General features: G+C 36.2%; 2 protein-coding genes across 3 annotated transcripts; both read right to left on the bottom strand.

Annotated features, from left to right (window-relative positions):
* Positions 1-1,901: 1,901 nt before the first annotated feature.
* Positions 1,902-3,126, bottom strand: LOC103962610 (F-box/kelch-repeat protein At3g06240-like). Its single transcript, XM_048580004.1, has 2 exons — positions 2,905-3,126; positions 1,902-2,816 (listed from the first exon to the last, which is right to left on the bottom strand). The coding sequence occupies exons 1-2, from the start codon at positions 3,124-3,126 to the stop codon at positions 1,902-1,904; spliced, it is 1,137 nt and encodes a 378-aa protein (XP_048435961.1).
* A 1,415-nt stretch (positions 3,127-4,541) lies between these two features.
* Positions 4,542-6,891, bottom strand: LOC103962580. Of its 2 annotated transcripts, none has more exons than XM_048579653.1 (5): positions 6,539-6,891; positions 6,258-6,360; positions 5,373-6,145; positions 5,000-5,098; positions 4,542-4,879 (listed from the first exon to the last, which is right to left on the bottom strand). In XM_048579653.1, exons 1-5 carry the CDS (start codon positions 6,746-6,748, stop codon positions 4,799-4,801), a joined length of 1,266 nt encoding a protein of 421 aa, XP_048435610.1. In that variant the 5' UTR covers positions 6,749-6,891; the 3' UTR covers positions 4,542-4,798. The 2 variants fall into 2 exon arrangements, with proteins under 2 accessions (XP_048435610.1, XP_048435611.1); XM_048579654.1 differs by having other exon boundaries at positions 4,542-4,870.
* Positions 6,892-20,591: the final 13,700 nt, after the last annotated feature.

The following is a 20,591-nucleotide window of genomic DNA, read 5'->3' as shown; positions in this document are numbered from 1 at the left end:
TTTTTATTTGTAGTGAGGCCATAGAAAATTGTAACTTTATACTTGTTCTCTTTACTCTAATGCTTCGTTTCCTAAACACTTCAACAAAATGCCAAACTTAAATCTACTTTATATAAGTTTTCCTAAACAATTAGAATCTGCCCATATAAACGATCATTTATTCAATACAAAAATTCCTTCCAAATAAATCAAATTTTAATGAAGTCAGATTCTGAATAATTCATTAATCGAAAACTCAAAGTAGATAAAATCTTGTGTAATATGATTTTTTGCACAATGTTATAAAGAAAATTATATACAGCACCAAGACAAAAAACAAGATATAGAAAAAAAATAAGAAATCAAGAATGCATTAATCTGCAATCAATTGGAAAAATTTAAATCAATGTAGGATAGTGCTATTCACGCACCTATTTTTAGGTTCCATAGATCCTTGTTAATTTTTGGGCATTGATATATATTGTTGCGGAAACTAGATAACCAAAATTAGGCTCTTTAAGTCTTGAATTTTTGTGCTTGCTAGTATACGAATCAAATTATAGTATAGCATATAAGCACGGATATCGTCCCACAGAAATCAAATTAATTCTAAAAGTCTTACTAATGAAATTGAAACAAATTATAATTGGGAAGTTTTAACGGAAAAGATAGAAGATTTGAATTAAACTAAAGACAAAATATGACTTTAAAATAAAATGCATGAAATAATAAAATTAAAACATAAGAAAATAAGACCTAAGGCATCCGAATTCACCGTAACCAATCCTACTTAATTCACTTAATATGTTATGCTCAAGTAGTTTCCCAATATTGATGATTGATTTTCCCTCAATTATTCAACGGCCATGGTATCTGGTTGCATCAATAGCATCCTTCCATGTTAACCCTCTATGGCATCTAGATGGATTTAAACAAGTAACAACCATTAAGCTCTATGGAAATCGTTGGAAAGTCACACAAACACTAATTGCATGGCATCTAGAAATAGGTGTTTATGGTATCAATTGCAAGAAGCTAAACCCGAGTTAAGTATGACATCTACTCTAACTTGCATCAAATCAACCTAATTTAAACCTAGATGGTGATCAAGCATCTAAATAAAAATCAAGCTCATTACGATTAGCAAAAGATACTCAATAAAGATGAAAAATTTGATAATAACAATGCCACAAGACAATTAAGTATTCATAATTAGGCTACATCGTAGCCCTAACAAAGGAAAAAAACTATAAACTTCTCTTCCTCTTCCCTTCTTTACCGCAGCCCCCCTAAAGTCTGATATGTTTTTGGTGGCTTTCTTCGTGAATGAATGAATAAGGAGAAGTAATCTCCATATTATAACTCACGGCAAAGGGGCAACATAAAGCCTAATTAAAAACCTAGCTCTTATTGGACTTTAAGTCCTAATTAATGAAAAAAATTAAACTGAAATCATAAAAACAATTATGTCCATCCCAAAATCCATTGAATAGCTTCCTATGTCCATTTGATTTCCACAGCCATTGTAATCTCATCTTCTTATTGTAATGCATATTTGTGCTCCATTGGAATTACTCTAGACACCCGAAATCTTAATTTTTCACTTCTTTTTCGCATAATTCTAGTATTGAATGCCTATAAATTAAAACAATATAAATGAGTGCATTTAACCCATTCATATATACAAATGCATAGGAAATATATGATAAAAATATATGAAAATATGCATCCCATCATATATTCTTCAATTTATCCGATTCGACTGTAAAACATTAAGAGTGTGTATGAGAAGTCAAAATAGATACGTGGATAACACTACCCCCTTATGCAAATCAAGCACCCAATCACCTCAGTATCTTACAAAATATAATACCAATACTATGTAAGCTTGACTAGCTAGCTATGACATATAGTTTCGAGCTCTAACCTCTGATAACATCTTTAAGTGAAACATAGCTTGGAACGTGGACAAGTGCGTCACTATTCCATGATATCCCATCGATATGAATCCACGCAAAGCCCCCTGTATTAGGAAAATAAACTCGCAAATATCCGTCCCTACCTAATATCAATACTTTTCCATCCTCGGTAAATTTTACGGATTTGAAATAATATGAACGACAGGAACCCCAGTTCTTGCAAATTTCAAGCTCTTGGGTCCAAGATTCCTCAACGCCATACTCCTTCATCACCCAAACGGTTATATTATTAAGCAAATGAACTGTTAAAGAGATGCAACTTTTCATGACTCCAAGCTTATAATTAGGCATATTGTCCATATCAAACTGGAAAGGGGGTAGGGGAAATTGCTGGAAATGCTCAGTTTCAACATCAAAAGCAAAGATCCCGAGAGAATCCGTACGCCGGCCTAACCAATGAATAAATCCATTATGATAAGTACCATATGATAATGCGAAAATCTCAAAACCTTCGATGATTCTCCAAGTAGTACAACCAACGGTGAGAACCCTCGCCCCCGGTTCCTTGGACTCATTGTTTGGCTTATTAATCAGAACAACTTTGTAGACATCACTGATGGGACTAAACCCAAAGCCAGAATAACAATTTGTAAAACGGATTTTCAAAGGTTTTGGAATTGCTAAAGACTCAGCGGTAATGGGATTGGAAATGTAAAGACTCACCGATCCCATCAACCTGTCTTCGCATAGAAGCAAACCGTTGTATGAACTCACAATATGTATATCTCCTGTTCGGAAAATTGGGTCTCTACAAAGCTTCAGTGCCACATGGTTTCCGTTCCACTTGTGCTTCAGGCCGACCAAGAAGTGGGTGTGTTTAATCTGCCATCCCAGTTGGGCACTGTATTTGGGGGTTCCCTTGGACCAAAAGGCAAGTATGAGTTCGTGAAAATAGACCCCTCATGAATTCAATATCTGAGAGGAAACGATGCCAATCCTTGCATACACATTGGCACTGGATGAGCGTTTTAGTTGGGATTTTGCAGAAGATCTCCACTATAATGTGGTCTGGTAATTGCAGAATATAGGCTTTCTTATCATGCTTTTCTTCTTCTTCTTCTTCTTCTTCTTGTTTTGCCTGTTCATGAATGGACTTTGGGGGATGGCTTAAGCACACTTCGGATTTTTTCATTGATGTGCTGCAGTTCTGTAGGTTTTGCACTACCATACTTGCTAGATTACGTCCACTTCCTTCAGAATATATATGATTCAGAACTAGGGTTTGAGACTTGATGTGTCCCGTTGGGCTGGCCCATTTCAGCTATTTTCAGGCATATTTAAAAAATATAATATTAATTTGTACTTCAAAAATCTATATTGCTCTAAGGCCAAATATTTTCGTAGTCCTTGTGGTGGTAGTGCACTTTTAATGTCACTCTAGTGGTCAAAATATTGTTATGCAAACTAATATAGCCATCCTACTCTTCCATTAAAAGGGCAAACATGAATCACACGTAGAAAGGTTATATTTGTCCGTTCAAATTAAAAATTTGGTGACGCTTCTTTGCTGACTATAGGAGGTTATATTTGTATAAAATTAGGATTCGACGGAAAAGGCTCAAATTGAACGACGTCGGTGCTTTGAAATTGAACATCTTATCAGCCAGATCAGTAAGAGTTTCAAATATATTTAATGAACTGCACCCTATGTGATACGAATGATGTTGCAAATGCCTCTTTCGTTACAACATGTTTTTCAATTTCTTTTTCGTATATAGTGTCAAGATTCCTCGAGGATTATATATTTAAATGAAAATTGGCACATTGTTCATTTGTAATTTGCAAGGTTTTAATTTTTCACTGAAAAAGGTGTATGCCTATAATACCCATTCCAATGACTGAAAACATAAATCTGAAAATATGAAGTGAACTCTTAAGTCATCTTTCGATAGATGTTTAGGTTTCTTAATTTGGTTGAAACTTGAAATGACGAATATAACCTCCTCACGTGAGATTAACGTGCGCATTTTTAACAGAAGACTACCGGAAGTTAGGGTTTCAATAGCTAATGAGGATGACCACAAGGGTTTGCTTAACAACCTTTTCGCCACGAGAGGGACATCAAAGATGCACTGCCACCACAGGACCACGAATAAAATTCGGCCTCCTTAAGTAGATAGAACAATGGTCTAAATAGGTCAATAGAACAAATGTATGGTTTAGTTTCAATCCATCTACGTATGACTTATATCTCTTAGATGTGAGGTCTGCAAGAAGCTTTGTGCCGCAGCCTTTCGTACATACACAGAAATATATGCAAAGCTTTGTTCTTCATCCCTTTTATTTCTCTTTCAACTTATTTCCAAATCCAGGAAGTAAGAAACATCATCAAACACTAAATCCCAACACATCTTCTACCAGAAGGCAACTGGGTGTCCGTGAAAGCACGTCTATCGTAAACTTCGGATCAGAGAGCAAACCCCGCCAAGGCTTGCACACGCACTTCAAACCCTAAGCCTTAATTCTCTCTGTTATTCAGTATGGGAGAGCCTCTAGCTCACTCTCTGTGGTGCGACGGACTGAATTGTATTCTTCTCTTGATTTCAATGATACAATCGACTTTCTACCACTGCATGAGGTTCATTCCCTACAAAGTATCTCAAAATTCAAATAACTCTAATTCACACAACAGAAGTTTTACAGAAATCTGAATCTATAACAATGTCGTCCCGAGATACAGGATTGATACATGTTCCACAAACTTGTGCATTTAGAAACATCGTGGATGTCAATCCAACCAAGTCCTCCTGCAAATACAAACGGTTCCCATAATCCAACCTAATCTAACCTAGCCACAAAGAATGCAATTCTTTGTTTACTCTCTTTCTCGTGATCTGACACTAGCTGCTTGAAAACTTTTCTTTCGGAATGACTTTTTCTTCAACGTAATTTGCAAATGTGACACTTGGTTCCTGAAAGCACTGCAAGAAATAAGTTTAGCTAAGGCTTAATACCGAGTAACTAAACTTGGGATAAACAAATAACAGAAGAACACCATTAAAGCTAGAAATACTTTCTTATGGAGTATGTTGGACACTTACTGTGACTCTGGAGTGAATGTTGAGATCATAATTCATTTCACTGAGGCGGTTTCTTGCAATGCCTTCCGCTTCAGATGCTCTCCTGCAAGCTTCTTTAACCTGAAATAAATAAAAAACAAATCATGATTCCAACATCAACGAATTATTTTGTTTATTAGTCTTTCCGAAAGGCATAAATATTTTGCTATGCCGTATGAAAAGATATTCAAACCATATGGCAATTTTGAGCAGATGTAAATTATAAGTTGTTGAACATAAAGGGACTGCAACTTGGAAGCATATATTCTAATTAGTCATAAAAGAAGGCATAGCAAGAGCCAAAAAAATGAAATTTTATAACCTCATCTTTGTTTCAAGCTCGAGAAAAACTGACCTCATTTAAGTTCATGCTGGGATTAGTTGCACTAGCAGCTGTTAATTCTAATATCTTACGTAAATTGGATAGTTCCTTCATCAAATCTAAGGCTACTTCTTCAGCATCTTGCATCTGATTTCTAGAGAACTCAAATGCTCTCTCTGCATGGAGTCTAAATGAAGCACAATTCAAACACGAGCAGAGTCCTCTGCATCCTCGTGGATTTCTTTTAAGGATTCCTTTTCTGGGACCAACTTCATGAATACCTGAAGAAACTGTGGCAGCAATTTCGGATGAGTTCTGAGACAAGCTATTAGCTTGAAGTGGCTTCCCACCATTAGATAATGCTGTTCTTGAACTTATGCCTTCCTCTTCAGGTTTATAAGATAATGAATCACTGACTGATATTGCACCGTCTTTTATGGAAGTGGCTTCACAAGTACTGGGGCATAACACAGTGACTGTTTCTTGTTCGGAACTCATTATCTCAGGGCGTGTTTCCAGTTCACTGATTGATATTGCACCGTCTTTCACTGACTGATAATGTTCATCTTGTAAATCAATTGGCATTTGAGATTCATGGACGTGCTCTGGAGAAGTTAGATTCTGTCCACCATCGTTAGATGAGCCATTAGCTGTCACTAGTTGTGGTGTCGGTAGAGTATCGGGATCACAAACTTGATGCTTTGATTGAAATTTCAAGCCGTTTGATTTATCCATTGGTGTTTCTTGCTGATTAGGAGTCACTGGTGACAGTTGCTTTTGTTTCAAATCCTTATCAATATTGGCAGCTGTGAAAAATGATCATAAGAAAGGTTAAGCTTATTTCTACTAGAGGCTCCAAGTTAATATAACTATCTATTCCTTCAAATTATAATGAAGTGCACAAAGGAAACAAATTACCAGAGTTAGTCTTTTCCATGTCCATAAGAAATGGAAGCAATCTTCTGTAGCTGATTGATCCTGGACTCCTAAACAACTTGAGTCGTGAACATGGATTTAAAACCTATTTTGGAAACAAAAAATTATATTAGCAGAAGGACAAATAAACATCCAAAAAATCATTGATCAGCCAGCTTTTGCCTAGAACCAGAATGCCTACGATTAATAGATATCATACCGGAAAATGATGGCTTTCCAAATGAAATTCAGACTGATATTTAGATCGGCTGATAAATAATTACCAGATTTCTCTTCGGAGTAGATTCATGTCTCTTAATATCAACCGACGGAACATCTCTATGATTGAATGCAGTGGATGGCTTCTCCGAACCTTCATTTGTACTCTGAAGAACATATCCTTCTTCACTAACTCTTTTTACTTCCCCCTTTAGTTTCCCTAAGATCTCAGCATCTGGTGGTGTCATCTGGACATCAGTCTTCGTTTGAATCATCTATCTGATTCAAAATGTCTCCGGCATTACCAACTCTCTGCTCATTTAAGTGATTTGGATTTTGGTCCTTACAAAGATAGCCCATGTCATTTTTTCTCATCCCATCATTCTGAAGTCGGTTTATGTTCTGACCAACTTCACTATCCTTGCATGAATAGCACTCCTCCACAATCGAATGTGAGATGGGATTTATATCTTTCACATTTTGAGCTTCGCCCGGAAACTCATTACCAGCTTTATTGGCAGTCCCCGCATTCTCTACTGGTGCATCACCATCAGCATACACGTCAATTACATGATCCTTGTTAACTAGAGAGTCCTCCACAGCTGATGAGGAAGAGGGGCTCGGAGAATTTAACTTCTGAACTTTGCAAGAAAATCCCAAATCACAAATTTCAACCTGTTCATCAACAGGTGGCTTTGACCGACACTCCTCAACCACAGTCATAGATGGTGATTCCGAAACGACACTATCATTAGATGTTTCATTGGAAGAAACTTGTACAGTTTCCAGCTGAGCAGAAGAACCATTGGAAGGACACTCCCCGGAAAGTTTTTGTTCATTAAATTGATGCAAGAAACCTGCTTGATTTTCAGAAGCCCGCTTACCCTGGAACGGTTTTCCTTCCAAACCTTGATTGAGATTTGGCTGTTGACGAAACTCAAGCATACCTGTACACAGAGTACTATAACACTTAGTTCCTTGAAAATATAATTCTCCAGAGGGAAAAATAATCTTAGCATTTGACAAACTTAACAAAAGTAAAGAAAGGCAAGGGTAAAGCGGTTACAAGAATTGTCTTTCGCCATATCGTTTAAATAAGGAAGCAATCGTCTATAACTGAATGAGCCGGGAGCTTTGAACACTCTCTGTCGAGGCTTAAGGACCTGACATTACCACAAAGAATAACACAACACAAATCAAACAATGCGTTTCAATGCCTTGTATGACCCATAAATGCTTCAATCCTATCTCAAATTTTATAACCAACAGCTCTAAGCAATATCAAACACTTGATCTTCAAAAAAAATTCAACTAAACTGGTAATCAGACATACCGATTTGGTTTGATAATCGACATTGACACGAAAACTAGTTGCCTTCGCATCGGGTGATGATTTCTGGGCACATTGCTGAGCGAAGCCACCGATCCGTTTACTGGCCGGGGATTTAAGACTGGCATCATGCAACACAAACCCCATTTCTGAATTCTCAGTCCCTGTGCTCTCCGAATCAGCCACATTTGGACCAGAGCGAGAAATACCATATCCAGAACTCTCCAATCCATCATTCTTTGCCGCCTTGGGACCATTTTCTGGTTCATGAGAACCGAATCCAATCCCTAATTTTTGGTGGACGTTCACGTTCTCAGGCGCGTCAGAGGTTGGGGAAAATACCCGTTTGACGCGGAGATCTTTAATCAGAGTGTTCCGGAGCAAGCTGCCAGTTAAAGATCCTTCCATGATCTGATCTAATGATCTGGGTCTTTTCCGGAGTGGTTCGGAGCTCGGAAGTTTAGAATCGCGGTCACAATTTCTGGCCTGACCGGATCGGTGGGTGTGGAGCTGAATCTGAGATTTGGCGCGGGTGCTGATCCGCATTACAGGCGAAGGCCGCTTCCATTTCATGGAGGTTTGGTTTGCTTCCATGGCCGCTTCAGACTGTAGGAATCAGAGAGAGAGAAGAGAAGAGAAGAGAGTTTAGCGAAGGGGAGATGGAAAAAGAGAAATGGCGGCTAAAAGGTGCGAGAGGATAGTGGATGATGGCGGGAAAGTAAGGGGTTAGGTTATTTTTGGCGGGAATGCGGAGCTATGGGATTAAATACGTTTTGATTAAGTTTTAATTACAATTTTTTGGAAATTAAGGATTAGTTTGGTATTGTTGTGTTATTTAAGAAAATTGTTTTTGTTGTGCTGTGAGAATAAATAAGATTGTTAAGTGTTTAGTAAACTATTTTTGTAAAACTGTTTTTAATTAAAAAAAGAAAGTAGTGTTCGATTGTTTGATAAACTTTTATATAAATTGTTTTGAATATGTTAAATGACTAGTAATAATATAATATTTAATGTGATATAATAATTGTTAAAGACAAAATATAAGAACAAAGATTGTAATTTTGTAAAACATGTGAGGGTATACTTATCATTTGAAAAGTTCATTAATAAGCATTGATTATTATGTTTTGAAAAGAAAAAAAAAACACCTTTTTAGAAGCATAGTAGGCCATACTTCTGCTTTCTAAACTTTTCTACTTTAATTGGTAGCAGTTTTTTTGTTTTAAAAAAAAACGCATTTTTTTATTTTACCGAACACATTTAATATTCTAGATTTTTTAATAAACAAATTTTTTTTTAAAGCACAAACCAACCTTAAATCCCGTTTTGAAACGTTTGGTTTTCATTTTGTTTAGTGGAAAGTTAAACCAACTCCATTTGGGCCAAGGTCAAAATTGTATTGGCAAGAATGCTTATGTGTATTTCAATATAATCAACATTTCAACCGTTGCATTTTGATTGTACTAAATATATACATTCAGGTAAATTATAGATAATTGTTAGATAATAATTATATTAATACATATAAAATTTATAACCAAATTCTATTTTTTGAACACATGAGGTATTCCACTATACATTATGCACTATAGAAAACCGAAGTGAAGTTGAAGTTTATTATAGCCTTAATCACTTACAAATAAATGTTGGTATAGTGGAAAGTGAGCAAAGAGTTGGAATCCGCAATTCGAGTTCAAACTCCCACGATGTATTTCTTGTGACCATCAGCTTTGCTTTGGGTATTGTTTAATCTGGGGTCAAAATTACGATACCGCTTCATGCAGTACCAAGATTGCATAAGAAGAGAAATTAGTCTATCGTTAATGTGTGGTGGGATAGCTCCTATAGTAAAAAAATAAAAAATAATTCCCATATGCTTCTTCTAACTTAATGATTATATAAATTAGTTGTGGGATTCTTCCTATTTTTAGGTTTTGAGATACTCAATTTTATAAAAGATAATGCTAGGTATGCCAAATTTTCAAATCAAATTTAGAAACTAAATAATATGTTACTGATATGACTACCAACATCCATTTACCCAACATACCCTAACGTAGTTAGTGCCAAGGTTTTAAAAAACGCTAGATGTTAGTCGGGCGGCGGGTATGCCTATTTACACTTAAAAAAACTATATTTGTATGAATAATAGAAGAATGATAAAATGTAAAATAGAAGTAGAAGAATACATAAAGTACATCCATTTAACAAGTTCAATATTTAAAAAAATAGTAAGTATATACAGGTAATGTAACACGTTATTTTTTCAAGAAGGAAGTGATAATATAGGTAGTGTAAAGAATTTTAAGTAGATAATTTGAAAAAAAAAAGTAGATAATAATATATAATATATTTGTTTAATAGTGGAGTTGGTAACGTTTTTAAATATATTTCATAAGCCTAGTGCTTTCCTTTTGACGGCTTGGAAATTGATCTGACAGAGGGCAGTGACTTTTGACACATAGGAAATCGGTAAGACCCTTAATTTGGGGTTTCCCGTTTCCTCTCCCATCCATTCTTCTTCAATTGCTCTGCCTAATTCCCCATCTTCTCCACCTAATTAAGTTTCTCGTTTCCTCTCCCTCCATTCTTCTTTGATTACTCCGCCTGATTCCCCATCTCTCCGCCTAATTTCCATCCTTTTGCTCTGTATAATTTTCCAAAACCCAATAATGAGTCCAGTCAATTTCCTCAAGCACATCGAAGAAATCCTATCCGGTGAAGAAATCTAGGCTTCCAGGTCAAAGTTCTCGGTTTTTTTCCTGCAATTGCATTGTTATTCAGATTCTTTCTACATATCTCTCTCACGTTTACTCTTCCCTCACGCTTTCTTGGTTTCTCTTTCGTCACCTTCGTGGTTTAGTGAAACAGAATATTTTAACAAAACCGCTGCGAAGGCCGCTTAGCCCGGTGCCTAGGCTACCTAGCCCACCTAGCCGCCGCCTAGGCACCGCCTAATAACCTTGCTGATTTCCTGAACATTTTTGAAATAATCGTGATGGCAGCCTGACGCCTAGTGCCTAGGCGGCCGTCCAGACCGCATTTTAGAACACTGGTTTGTGCCCATCATCATTAAGAGGGCTGACATGGGAAACCTATTCAATAACTAGATCATCATGTTTTTCAATATTTGTAAGCACAACATCCACCATTTGTGATGGCCACAACAACAATGTAGTATAATTGTTCGTTGATCACATCCTCGAGAACTTGATTGACTATATTTTGGGTTTGATCAGACCAATGTGGAGCAACTACCGTAGAAGCTACAACATAGTTATTTATAAAAGGAGGATGATGATTCTTCGCACCTAGATGACTTTCTTGTTGGCAGTTAGCAGTACCAATCCATTGTTAAATTGTACACATGAAAGAAAAGGAAGATTACTTGCAAGATCCATATTCACAAGAATTCTAACATAATAGTTGTGAGGATGCGAAGGTAAAATAGTTTCACATTGGTGACATGAAAAACTTTGGAAGAACTTATAAGAGGTTGGGCTATTCTTCATGTTGTCAATTGGTTTTATGGTGGAACATCAACTCTCTTCATGTTATTATAGCAGGTTGGCCCACATGTGACGCTCAACAACGGCACATGCTCCACGTCATCCAATTTATGTGGGCATGTGAGTATGTGAAGGTAAAAGAGTCACACATTAGTGAAACAGAAAACCTTGCAATTTCATATTGGTGAGAAAAAAAAACATTGTAGTCCCACATTGATGCAAGAAAAAACCTTGCAAGCGCTTATAAGTTAAAATTCAAACTTTGATTATCAAAAATGTAATTCAAAATTTGTTGATGCACAAAATCAGTGAGACTTTGGAACAACGTAAAGTGTCAAGTTTGTTACCCTCGCTCGGTTGTTTCGCTCAACTAGTGATGATAATATGTAAAGAGATAGAGATAGGGAAGTAAACACAAGTTGTACATGGTTCACCCTAAGTTTGGCTACGTCCACGGAGTAGATGAGTTCTCCTTAATAGTGAAGGGTTTACACAAATACATAAGTTTAAGCATAATCATCATTAGTGGATTCTAATGACTAGTTTAAGTACAATAATGACATTAAGGATTAATTGTAGGAGAATGGTCTTCTTTTATAGTTGAGGAGTGTAACATCTCACATCAACCAACAGAGAAAGGGTGATGTGCCTTATATGTATATGCCCACCTCTATATAGCACGAGGCCTTTTAGGAGTTCACTGGCTTCGGATTCCATCGAAACTCTGAAGTTAAGCAAGTTCGGGCAAGAAATCCCAAGATGGGTGACCCATTGGGAAGTTGCTCGTGAGTTTCCAGAAACAAAACCGTGAGGGCGTGGCCGGGGCCCAAAACGGACAATATTGTGTTACGGCGGAGCCAAGTCTAGGATGTGACAATTTAGAAATCCCAGGATAGGTGACCCATTGGGAAGTTGCTCGTGAGTTCCCAGAAACAAAAACCGTGAGGGCATGGTCGGGCCCCAAAGCGGACAATATCGTGCTATGGCGGAGTCGAGCTCGGAATGTGGTGGAGCCTAGGTCGGGATGTGACAATTTGGTATCAGAGCCACTCTGCCATATGTTGCGACTGTGCCGACGAGGATGTCGGGCCCTTAAGGGGGTGGATTGTAACATCTCACATCGACCAATGGAGAAGGGGTGATGTGCCATATATGTACATGTCCACCTCCATATAGCATGAGGCATTTTAGGAGTTCACTGGCTTCGGATTCCATTGAAACTTCGAAGTTAAGCGAGTTCGGAAAAGAAATCCCAGGATGGGTAAGCCATTGGGAAGTTGCTTGTGAGTTCCCATAAACAAAAACTGTGGGAACGTGGTTGGGGCCCAAAGTAGACAATATCGTGCTACGGCGGAGTCAAGCTCGGGATGTGGTGGAGCTCAGGTTGGGATGTGACAAATAGAGTCTCTAGCTTTTGTTCACAGTCGATGTGGGACTCTATTAGTTTTATTCTAACGTTGACATGTGTCATACTGTGATTGGCCTTTTGGTTTGAAGGAAACTCTTGTGCTTCAGCAGGGGTACCTCAGCATGAACCCCTCAGTGGGTCCTTGAATGTATGATATTGATTGGTACTTGGTAGTTTCGGGATTGGTCAAGTATGGTACAAACAAAATTAAATGCCCTATTTCTTGTAAGATATCAATAAAATAAGAAGAAGGGCATAAATACTATTGTAGAGAGAATGTGACTCTTGCTCCTTAGATTCTCATACATTCACACTATGCATGTGAGCTCAACATCAGTACATATATAACCGTTAGAGGAGAAAGAGAGCGAACAAACTCAATCAATCTCAGCCCTCCGTTGTAACTAGCTTATGAGCTAATGACAAGAGTACCATTACATAGCTTATGAGCTAATAGAAGAACTCTCTAATAACATAATTACAGTGTAAAATCTAAGTGGGATTTATATTTCAACACTACCCTTTAAATTGTGCACATATTTTACCCCAAGTTGCTTCCTTAAGTAACTAAACCTTTCTCTTGATAAGGACTTGCAAAAGATGTCTGCAATTTGCTCATTTATAGGACAGTAGGGCAATCAATTTTCCTTTGATGCAATGTATCTTTGATGAAGTGATATCTTGTATCAATATACTTGGTTTTTTTTTACAACAAACATGATTCTTGGTGATAGCTATGACAGATGAGTTAACTCACATTAATGGAGTTGCTTCAATTTGTAACTCTCCAAAATCATTTGAAACAAATCTCAACAATATAGCTTGAGCTGTAGTCTATGAAGCACTAATGTATCAACTTCTGCAGTAGATAAATCTACACAGTTTTGCTTCAATTAAACCTAAGAAGACATTTCACTACCAAAAGAGAATGCATAACGATATGTGCTTCTCATATCATCATCTGAGCCATCCTGGTCACTGTTACAGTATCTAATCAACGTTATTATTATTTTGTTTTTAATACTCTAGTCCATAGTCAAGTGTTCCTTGAACATATCTCAATATTTTCCATGTAGAACCAAAGTGTTTATTTGACAGACAATGCATGAACCTTGCTAGCAAGCTTGCTACATACATCAAATTAGGCCTCATTGTTGTGAGGTACAACAAACGACCAACAATTCTTCCATATTAAGCTTCATCGACACTACCACTTCCATCATCCTTCCTTAGTTTTTCATTTGCAACTAAAGGATTCCTCACAGTTTTGAAATCCTGCAGACCAAATTTGCTCAGAAGAGAAGATGCATATTTCTTTTGGTGTAAGAAAGTATAAGATTTTGTTTGTTTAACTCCCATACCAAGAAAATGATGGAGCAATCCCATTCAAACATCTCATTTCTTTTCATCATGTCCACTTTAAACTCATCAATCATTCTTTGATCACTTCCAGTGTATATTATATCATCTACATAGATTGAGACAATGAGCATTCCTCATTCAGAGTTGCTTTTTGTACAACGAGTTGCTTCATTGGAACTCTTTTAAAACCACACGTTGTGAAGTATGAATCAATTTCACCATACCATGCTCTTGATGCCTGTTTAAGACCATAAAGAGATTTGTTCAATCTGTAAACCTTATCCTCTTCTACATTCACTGTAAATCCCTCAGGTTGTTCAACATATACTTCTTCTTGGAGCACACCATTCAAGAAGGCTGATTTTACATCTAACCAAAACAATTTCCAGTCCTTTTGAATAGCGATATCAATAAGAGTCCTAATGGTATCTAATCTAGCAACTGGTGCAAATATCTCAGTGTAATCAATTCGTGGTTTCTAAGCATACCCTTTTACAACTAGTCTTGCCTTGTTCTTTTGGACAGCTCCATCAAAATTAATTACATTTATTTTATGTCTGACCTCTCTATGGTCTCTATTATTAAATGACACGTATTAAGTTTATGACAATAAAATTAAGAAAGATTAAACTTATTAACATACGTCAATCGATCAAGAATAAAAACCACAAAAAAAGCCACACACAACATAAGTGCAGAAGATTTCATCTCCTGCACAACTTGGTTGAATCTCTCATTTAGCCTTTGAACTCTCATGGTGTTATTCAGAATTGATGGAGTTTTGAGCTCCCATTGTCCCACATTAGGAAACAACAATTTGTCAAAGGCCTTTATATAGGTCAAGTCCTTTTTATTAGTGATTAGGTGTTGGACCATTTGGAATGAGAATTGAGGTTTAGGCCACTAATTGTGTGGATTAGGCTTGATGATTGTGCCATAATATTAATATAAATTAATATTAATTAATCAAGACAAGGGCCTTGGGGACACTTGGGGCTAAGGAATTAAAATTAATCTGATCAATTAGTTTTAATTTGGAATTAAGTTTTTAATTAAATTAATTAAAATCGTTTTGATTAATAGATACAACTCTTTAGAAAGAGTTGTATAGCTTTAGATACATCCAAAAGGTATTTTAAGAAGTATGAGAGAACCTATATAACTGGAGCCCTCAGTTCCATCGTAGATTATCTTATCATCCTCATTCTCTTCCGTACAAAATTCTCAGAGAGTAAACACACAAAGCAATTCGCTAGAATCCTATAATCCAGTGCGGGTTGTAGAATTAGGTAGTTGTATCCTAGTCGAGCAGACGTTGTAGAACCACAAGCACAAGAGTGAGATAGAAATATTGTTCGAAGGACATAGCTTTTGCACTAGCATCTACCTTTGATTCATTCAAGTTAGTATCATTTTAATTTATGTATTGATTATGTAATTTCATTATGTATTGCAAGTGTCTTTGAGTAATAAAGTATAAATATTTCAAGTTCTGTATTTCTGTTATTATGTATTCCAACAATCTTTGAATAGTATGGAACAATCAGGAACTAAACCTCATTCTAAGAAGCCTGAGAAATTTAAAGGCAGAGACTTCAAAAGATGGCAATAGAAGATGCTGTTTTATTTGACAACATTGAATTTGGCTAATGTTCTGCGCTAGACTATGCCTACTGCAGATGGAGAAAATATTTTTTCTGCAGAAACTTTGACAGCCATAGATGCCTGGAATCATAATGATTTCCTCTACAGAAATTATATTCTCAACGCATTAGATGATTCTTTGTATGATGTCCCTGTGGTGTGCAAAACAGCCAAGGAACTTTGGGAATCACTTGAGAAAAAATATAAAACAGAGGATGCTGGTTCAAAGAATTTGTCGTAGGCAAATTTTTGGACTACAAAGTGGTGAATTCCAAGTCTGTTGTCTCTCAAACTGAAGATCTACAGAAAATCATCCATGACATTCATGTTGAAGGGATGGTGATCAATGAGTATTTCCAAGTGGCGTCCTTTATAGAAAAACTGTCACCTTCTTGGAAAGAGTTCAAGAATTATCTCAAGCACAAAAGTAAGGAGATGACCCTTGAGGATCTCATTGTTAGGCTAAGAATTAAGGAACATAACAAAAAGAATGAGAAGGGCCTGGTTTTGAGTATGGAAGCCAAGGCGAATGTTATTGAAGGAAGTTCATCAAAGTAAAGGCTGAAATTCCAGAAAACTAAGAAAAAGGAAAAGAACTATGCCCCTAGTGTGAAAGGCAAGGACTTCAAGAAATCAAGGGAAGTTGCTGGGTTTGTGGAAAGCAAGGCCATAGGGCTTAAGAATGTCGTTATTGAAGGAATCAAGGTCCTAGAGGTCAAGGCAACAGCAACCACACAAACTTGATTGAAAACAATGTGGATGCCCTAGCTATAATAATTTCTGAAATCAATCTAGTATCTGACCATGCTAACTGGTGGATAGATACTGGTGCAACTCGCTATGTATGTGGTGATAGAAATATGTTCTCTTCGTACTAGAAAATCGAGGGAAACGAGCAGCTATTTATGGGAAATGCATCTGCATCTGTTGTGGCTGGAATAGGGAAATGTGTTCTTAAATTCACTTCTGGAAAGGAATTAACCCTCCTTGATGTGCTGCATGTCCCCGATATAAGGAAGAATCTTGTTTCTAGTCCTATCCTTAGTAACAAGGGATTCAAACTAGCTTTTGAGTCCAATAAGTTTGTATTAACTAAAGGGGAAATGTTTGTAAGGAAGGGTTACCTTATTGATGGATTATTCAAACTAAATGTACTTGCTAATGATATAAAAGAAATAAGTAATGCTTCTGCTTATATTGTTGATTTGTCTAATTTTGGCACTTTAAGCTAGGACATCTAAATTTTCTTTCTCTTTTTAGAATGCATAATTTAGGTTTGCTGCCCAAACTTGATTATTTAGATAATGTTAAATGTGAGACTTGTACATAATCAAAATTTGCAAGTCAAAGCTTTAAATCGGTGCATGAAAAATCCAATGATTTATTAGATTTAGTTCATAGTGACTTGTGTGATTTTAGATCATATACAAGTCGTGGTGGAAAGAACTATTATGTAACATTTATAGATGATTTCAGTAAGTATTGTTATGTTCATTTACTTCATAGTAAAGATGAGACCTTGGATATGTTTAAGATATATAAGGCAGAAGTTGAGAATCAACTTAACAAGAAGATTAAAGTCTTAAGGTCCGATAGGGGAGGAGAATATGAGTCTTATGCCTTTGCTGAATTTTGTGCCACACATGGCATAATTCATCAAACAACAGCCTCTTATACACCGCAACAAAATGATGTTGCCGAATGGAAAAATAGGACTTTTAAAGACATGATCAATTCTATGTTGAATAGCTCTGGTCTTCCACACAATTTATGGGGTGAAGCTTTACTTATTGGAAATAAAAATTTGAATCGAATTCCACCTAAAATGAGAAGGGAGTCACCATATGAATTATGGAAAGGAAGAACCCCAACGTTTAAATTGCTTAAAGTGTGGGGTTGCCTGACAAAAGTACAAGTTCCATTGCCAAAAGAGAACAAAATTAGGGCCTAAAACGATAGATTGTATTTTTATTGGTTTTGCGTCTAATAGTTCAACTTATAGATTCTTCGTTTTTCATTCCGAAGTAAGTGATATACATGTCAATACTTTTATAGAATCTATACATGCAATATTTTTTGAGGATATATTTCCATACAAAATGGGCAAGTCTAACTTCTTGAAAAAGAGATTACATGATGATGTGTCTGACGTTAATGATGAACCTAGAGAACATGATGATGGTTCATCCTCATCTAGAGTTCAAGAAGAAGAAGAACTTGAACCTAGAATGAGTAAAAGGACAAAAATTTGAAAGGACTTTGGGCTTGATTTTGTGACCTTATTAACTAAGACAGAACCTCAATCATTCAAGGATGCCATGTCCACTCCTGAAGCTCCATTTTGGAAGGATGCAGTTAACAGTGAAATAGATTCTATTATGCAAAATCATACATGAGAATTAATTGATTTGCCCCTGGCAATAAGCCAATTGGATACAAATGGATCTTTAAGAAGAAATTAAAACCTAATGGTACAATTGACAGATATAAGGCTCGTTTGGTAGCTAAAGGATACCGTCAAAAACATGGTTTGGATTTCTTTGATACATACTTGACTGTAACGAGAATTACGTCAATAAGACTGTTGATTGCTATAGCTGCACTCCATAACATGGAAATACATCAAATGGATGTAAAGACTGCGTTCTTAAATGGAGACTTAGATGAGGAAATATATATGGAACAACCCGAGGGGTTTGTGGTTAAAGGTCAAGAACACAAAGTTTGTAAACTTGTGAAATCGCTATATGGGCTTAAACAAGCTCCAAAGCAATGACATGAAAAATTTGACTATATTATGGTCACACATGGTTTTAAGATAAATGAGTGTGATAAGTGTGTCTACACAAAAAACTCAAAAATAATGCTTGCATTATGTTGTGTTTATATGTAGATGATATGCTTATAATGGGAACTAACAAAGAGATAATAAATTGGACCAAGAAGATATTGAAATCAAGTTTTGATATGAAAGATCTTGGTCTAGCTGATGTGATTCTTGGTATAAAAATCAAAAGAAACCAAGAAGGTTATATTCTTACACAATCCCATTATATAGAAGCTACATTTAGAAAGTATGGTCATTTGGAAAGCAAAGATGCAATTACTCATTTTGATTCCAATAGCAAACTAAAGAAAATAGTGGTGATGCTATATCTCAACGTGAATATTCACAAGTTATTGGAAGCCTTATGTACATTATGAACTGTACAAGGCTTGATATAGCATACTCAATGAGTACATTAAGTAGATATACATGCAATCCTGGGCATGATCATTGGGAAGTTTTAATTCGAGTACTGGGATACTTAAAGCATACAATAAATTATGGGTTGCATTATAGGAGGTATCCTCCTGTGCTTGAAGGATTTACTGATGCGAATTGGCTATCCAATAGTACTGATATGAAATCCACAAGTGGATATGTATTTACTTTGGGAGAAACGATGGAATCGAAATTTATAGCTCTCGATAAGGCTGGAGAAAAAGCTGAGTGGCTAAGAGATTTTTTGGAAGATGTTCCCAAATGGCCTAAACCTGTAACGGCAATATGTATACACTGTGATAGTTTAGCTACACAATATCGAGCTAAAAATAGTGTATACAATGGGAAGTCTAGACAAATTAGACGAAGACATAATACTATAAAGCAATGGCTCTCTAGTGGTGTAATTTCTATTGACTATGTTAAGTCAAAAGATAATATTGCGGATCCGCTTACTAAAGGTTTGTCTAGAGAGCATACATTGAGGGGAATGGGTTTAAAGCCAATAAAGTAAAATGAAACTGCCAAATGGAAACCTAACCTAGTTAATTGGAGATCCCACGGTCTAGGTTTAATAGGCAAGCTGGTTTGGTTAGATTCAAAGAAGAAACACACTTGCATACCCATTCCTACGATGGAAGAAGTGTGGTGACTGCTGATAGGTGTAGGATACATTAGTTTAATGATATTGATACTTGTAAATCAAGTGGAATAGTATCAACCTATTCTTAATTAATATTACCTATATGAGAGTAAATGTGGGGTCGCATTTATGAGAATTGTATGGCTACATTCTCTAAAGCTCTCATGAATCCAGGATTTGTTCAGGACCAAAATAAACACAAACGTATGAATTTACAATGTGTTGGTGTGACATTTGTTTTGCTTATTGTCTTGGTTTACTGTGGAGATGAACAGTTCAAGATTTTATATTCACTGTGTCATCTATTAAATTTGATAAGTATATACTAAGGTAGGTTTAAGTCCAAAAGACATCTATCCTGATGTGTGTCACATCTATTGTTTACTCTCATTTTCACCTTACCCTAGGACCTAATAGTTGGCTCAAAATGTGGGGTATTGATGGAGTTTTGAGCTCCCATTGTCCCACATCAGGAAACAACAATTTGTCAAAGGCCTTTATATAGGTCAAGTCCTTTTTATTAGTGATTAGGTGTTGGACCATTTGGAATGAGGATTGAGGTTTGGGCCACTAATTGTGTGGATTAGACTTAATGATTGTACCATAATATTAATATAAATTAATATTAATTAATCAAGACAAGGGCCTTGGGAGCACTTGGGGCCAAGGAATTAAAATTAATCTGATCAATTAGTTTTAATTTCTAGTTAAGTTTTTAATTAAATTAATCAAAAACGTTTTGATTAATAGATACAACTCTTTGGAAAGAGTTGTATGGTTTTAGATACATCCAAAAGGTATTTGAAAAGGTATGAGAGACCCTATATAACTTGAGTCCTTAGTTCCATTGTAGATTATCTTATCATCCTCCTTCTATTCCGTACAAAATTTCTAGAGAGTAAACACACAAAGCAATTCACTAGAATTCTATAATCCAGTGCGGGTTGTAGAATTAGG

Source organism: the organism of the source record quoted next, unplaced genomic scaffold (assembly GCF_019419815.1).
Source record: "Pyrus x bretschneideri cultivar Hongxiangsu unplaced genomic scaffold, Pyrus_bretschneideri_v1 Contig14, whole genome shotgun sequence".
NCBI classification, from domain to species: domain Eukaryota; kingdom Viridiplantae; phylum Streptophyta; class Magnoliopsida; order Rosales; family Rosaceae; genus Pyrus; species Pyrus x bretschneideri.
The sequence above is the reverse complement of the archived record's forward strand: the minus strand, read 5'-3'. Positions and strand labels throughout refer to the sequence as shown.

Excerpts from the sequence above, each read along its gene's own strand:
- LOC103962610 (XM_048580004.1), bottom strand. The coding sequence starts at position 3,126 with ATGGTAGTGCAAAACCTACAGAACTGCAGCACATCAATGAAAAAATCC. Across the intron at positions 2,817-2,904 it reads CGCTCATCCAGTGCCAATGT|GGAACCCCCAAATACAGTGC; the intron begins GTATGCAAGGAT and ends TTTTGGTCCAAG.
- LOC103962580 (XM_048579653.1), bottom strand. The coding sequence starts at position 6,748 with ATGATTCAAACGAAGACTGATGTCCAGATGACACCACCAGATGCTGAG. Across the intron at positions 6,361-6,538 it reads CTACTCCGAAGAGAAATCTG|GTTTTAAATCCATGTTCACG; the intron begins GTAATTATTTAT and ends TTTCCAAAATAG. Across the intron at positions 4,880-4,999 it reads ACATTCACTCCAGAGTCACA|TGCTTTCAGGAACCAAGTGT; the intron begins GTAAGTGTCCAA and ends TATTTCTTGCAG.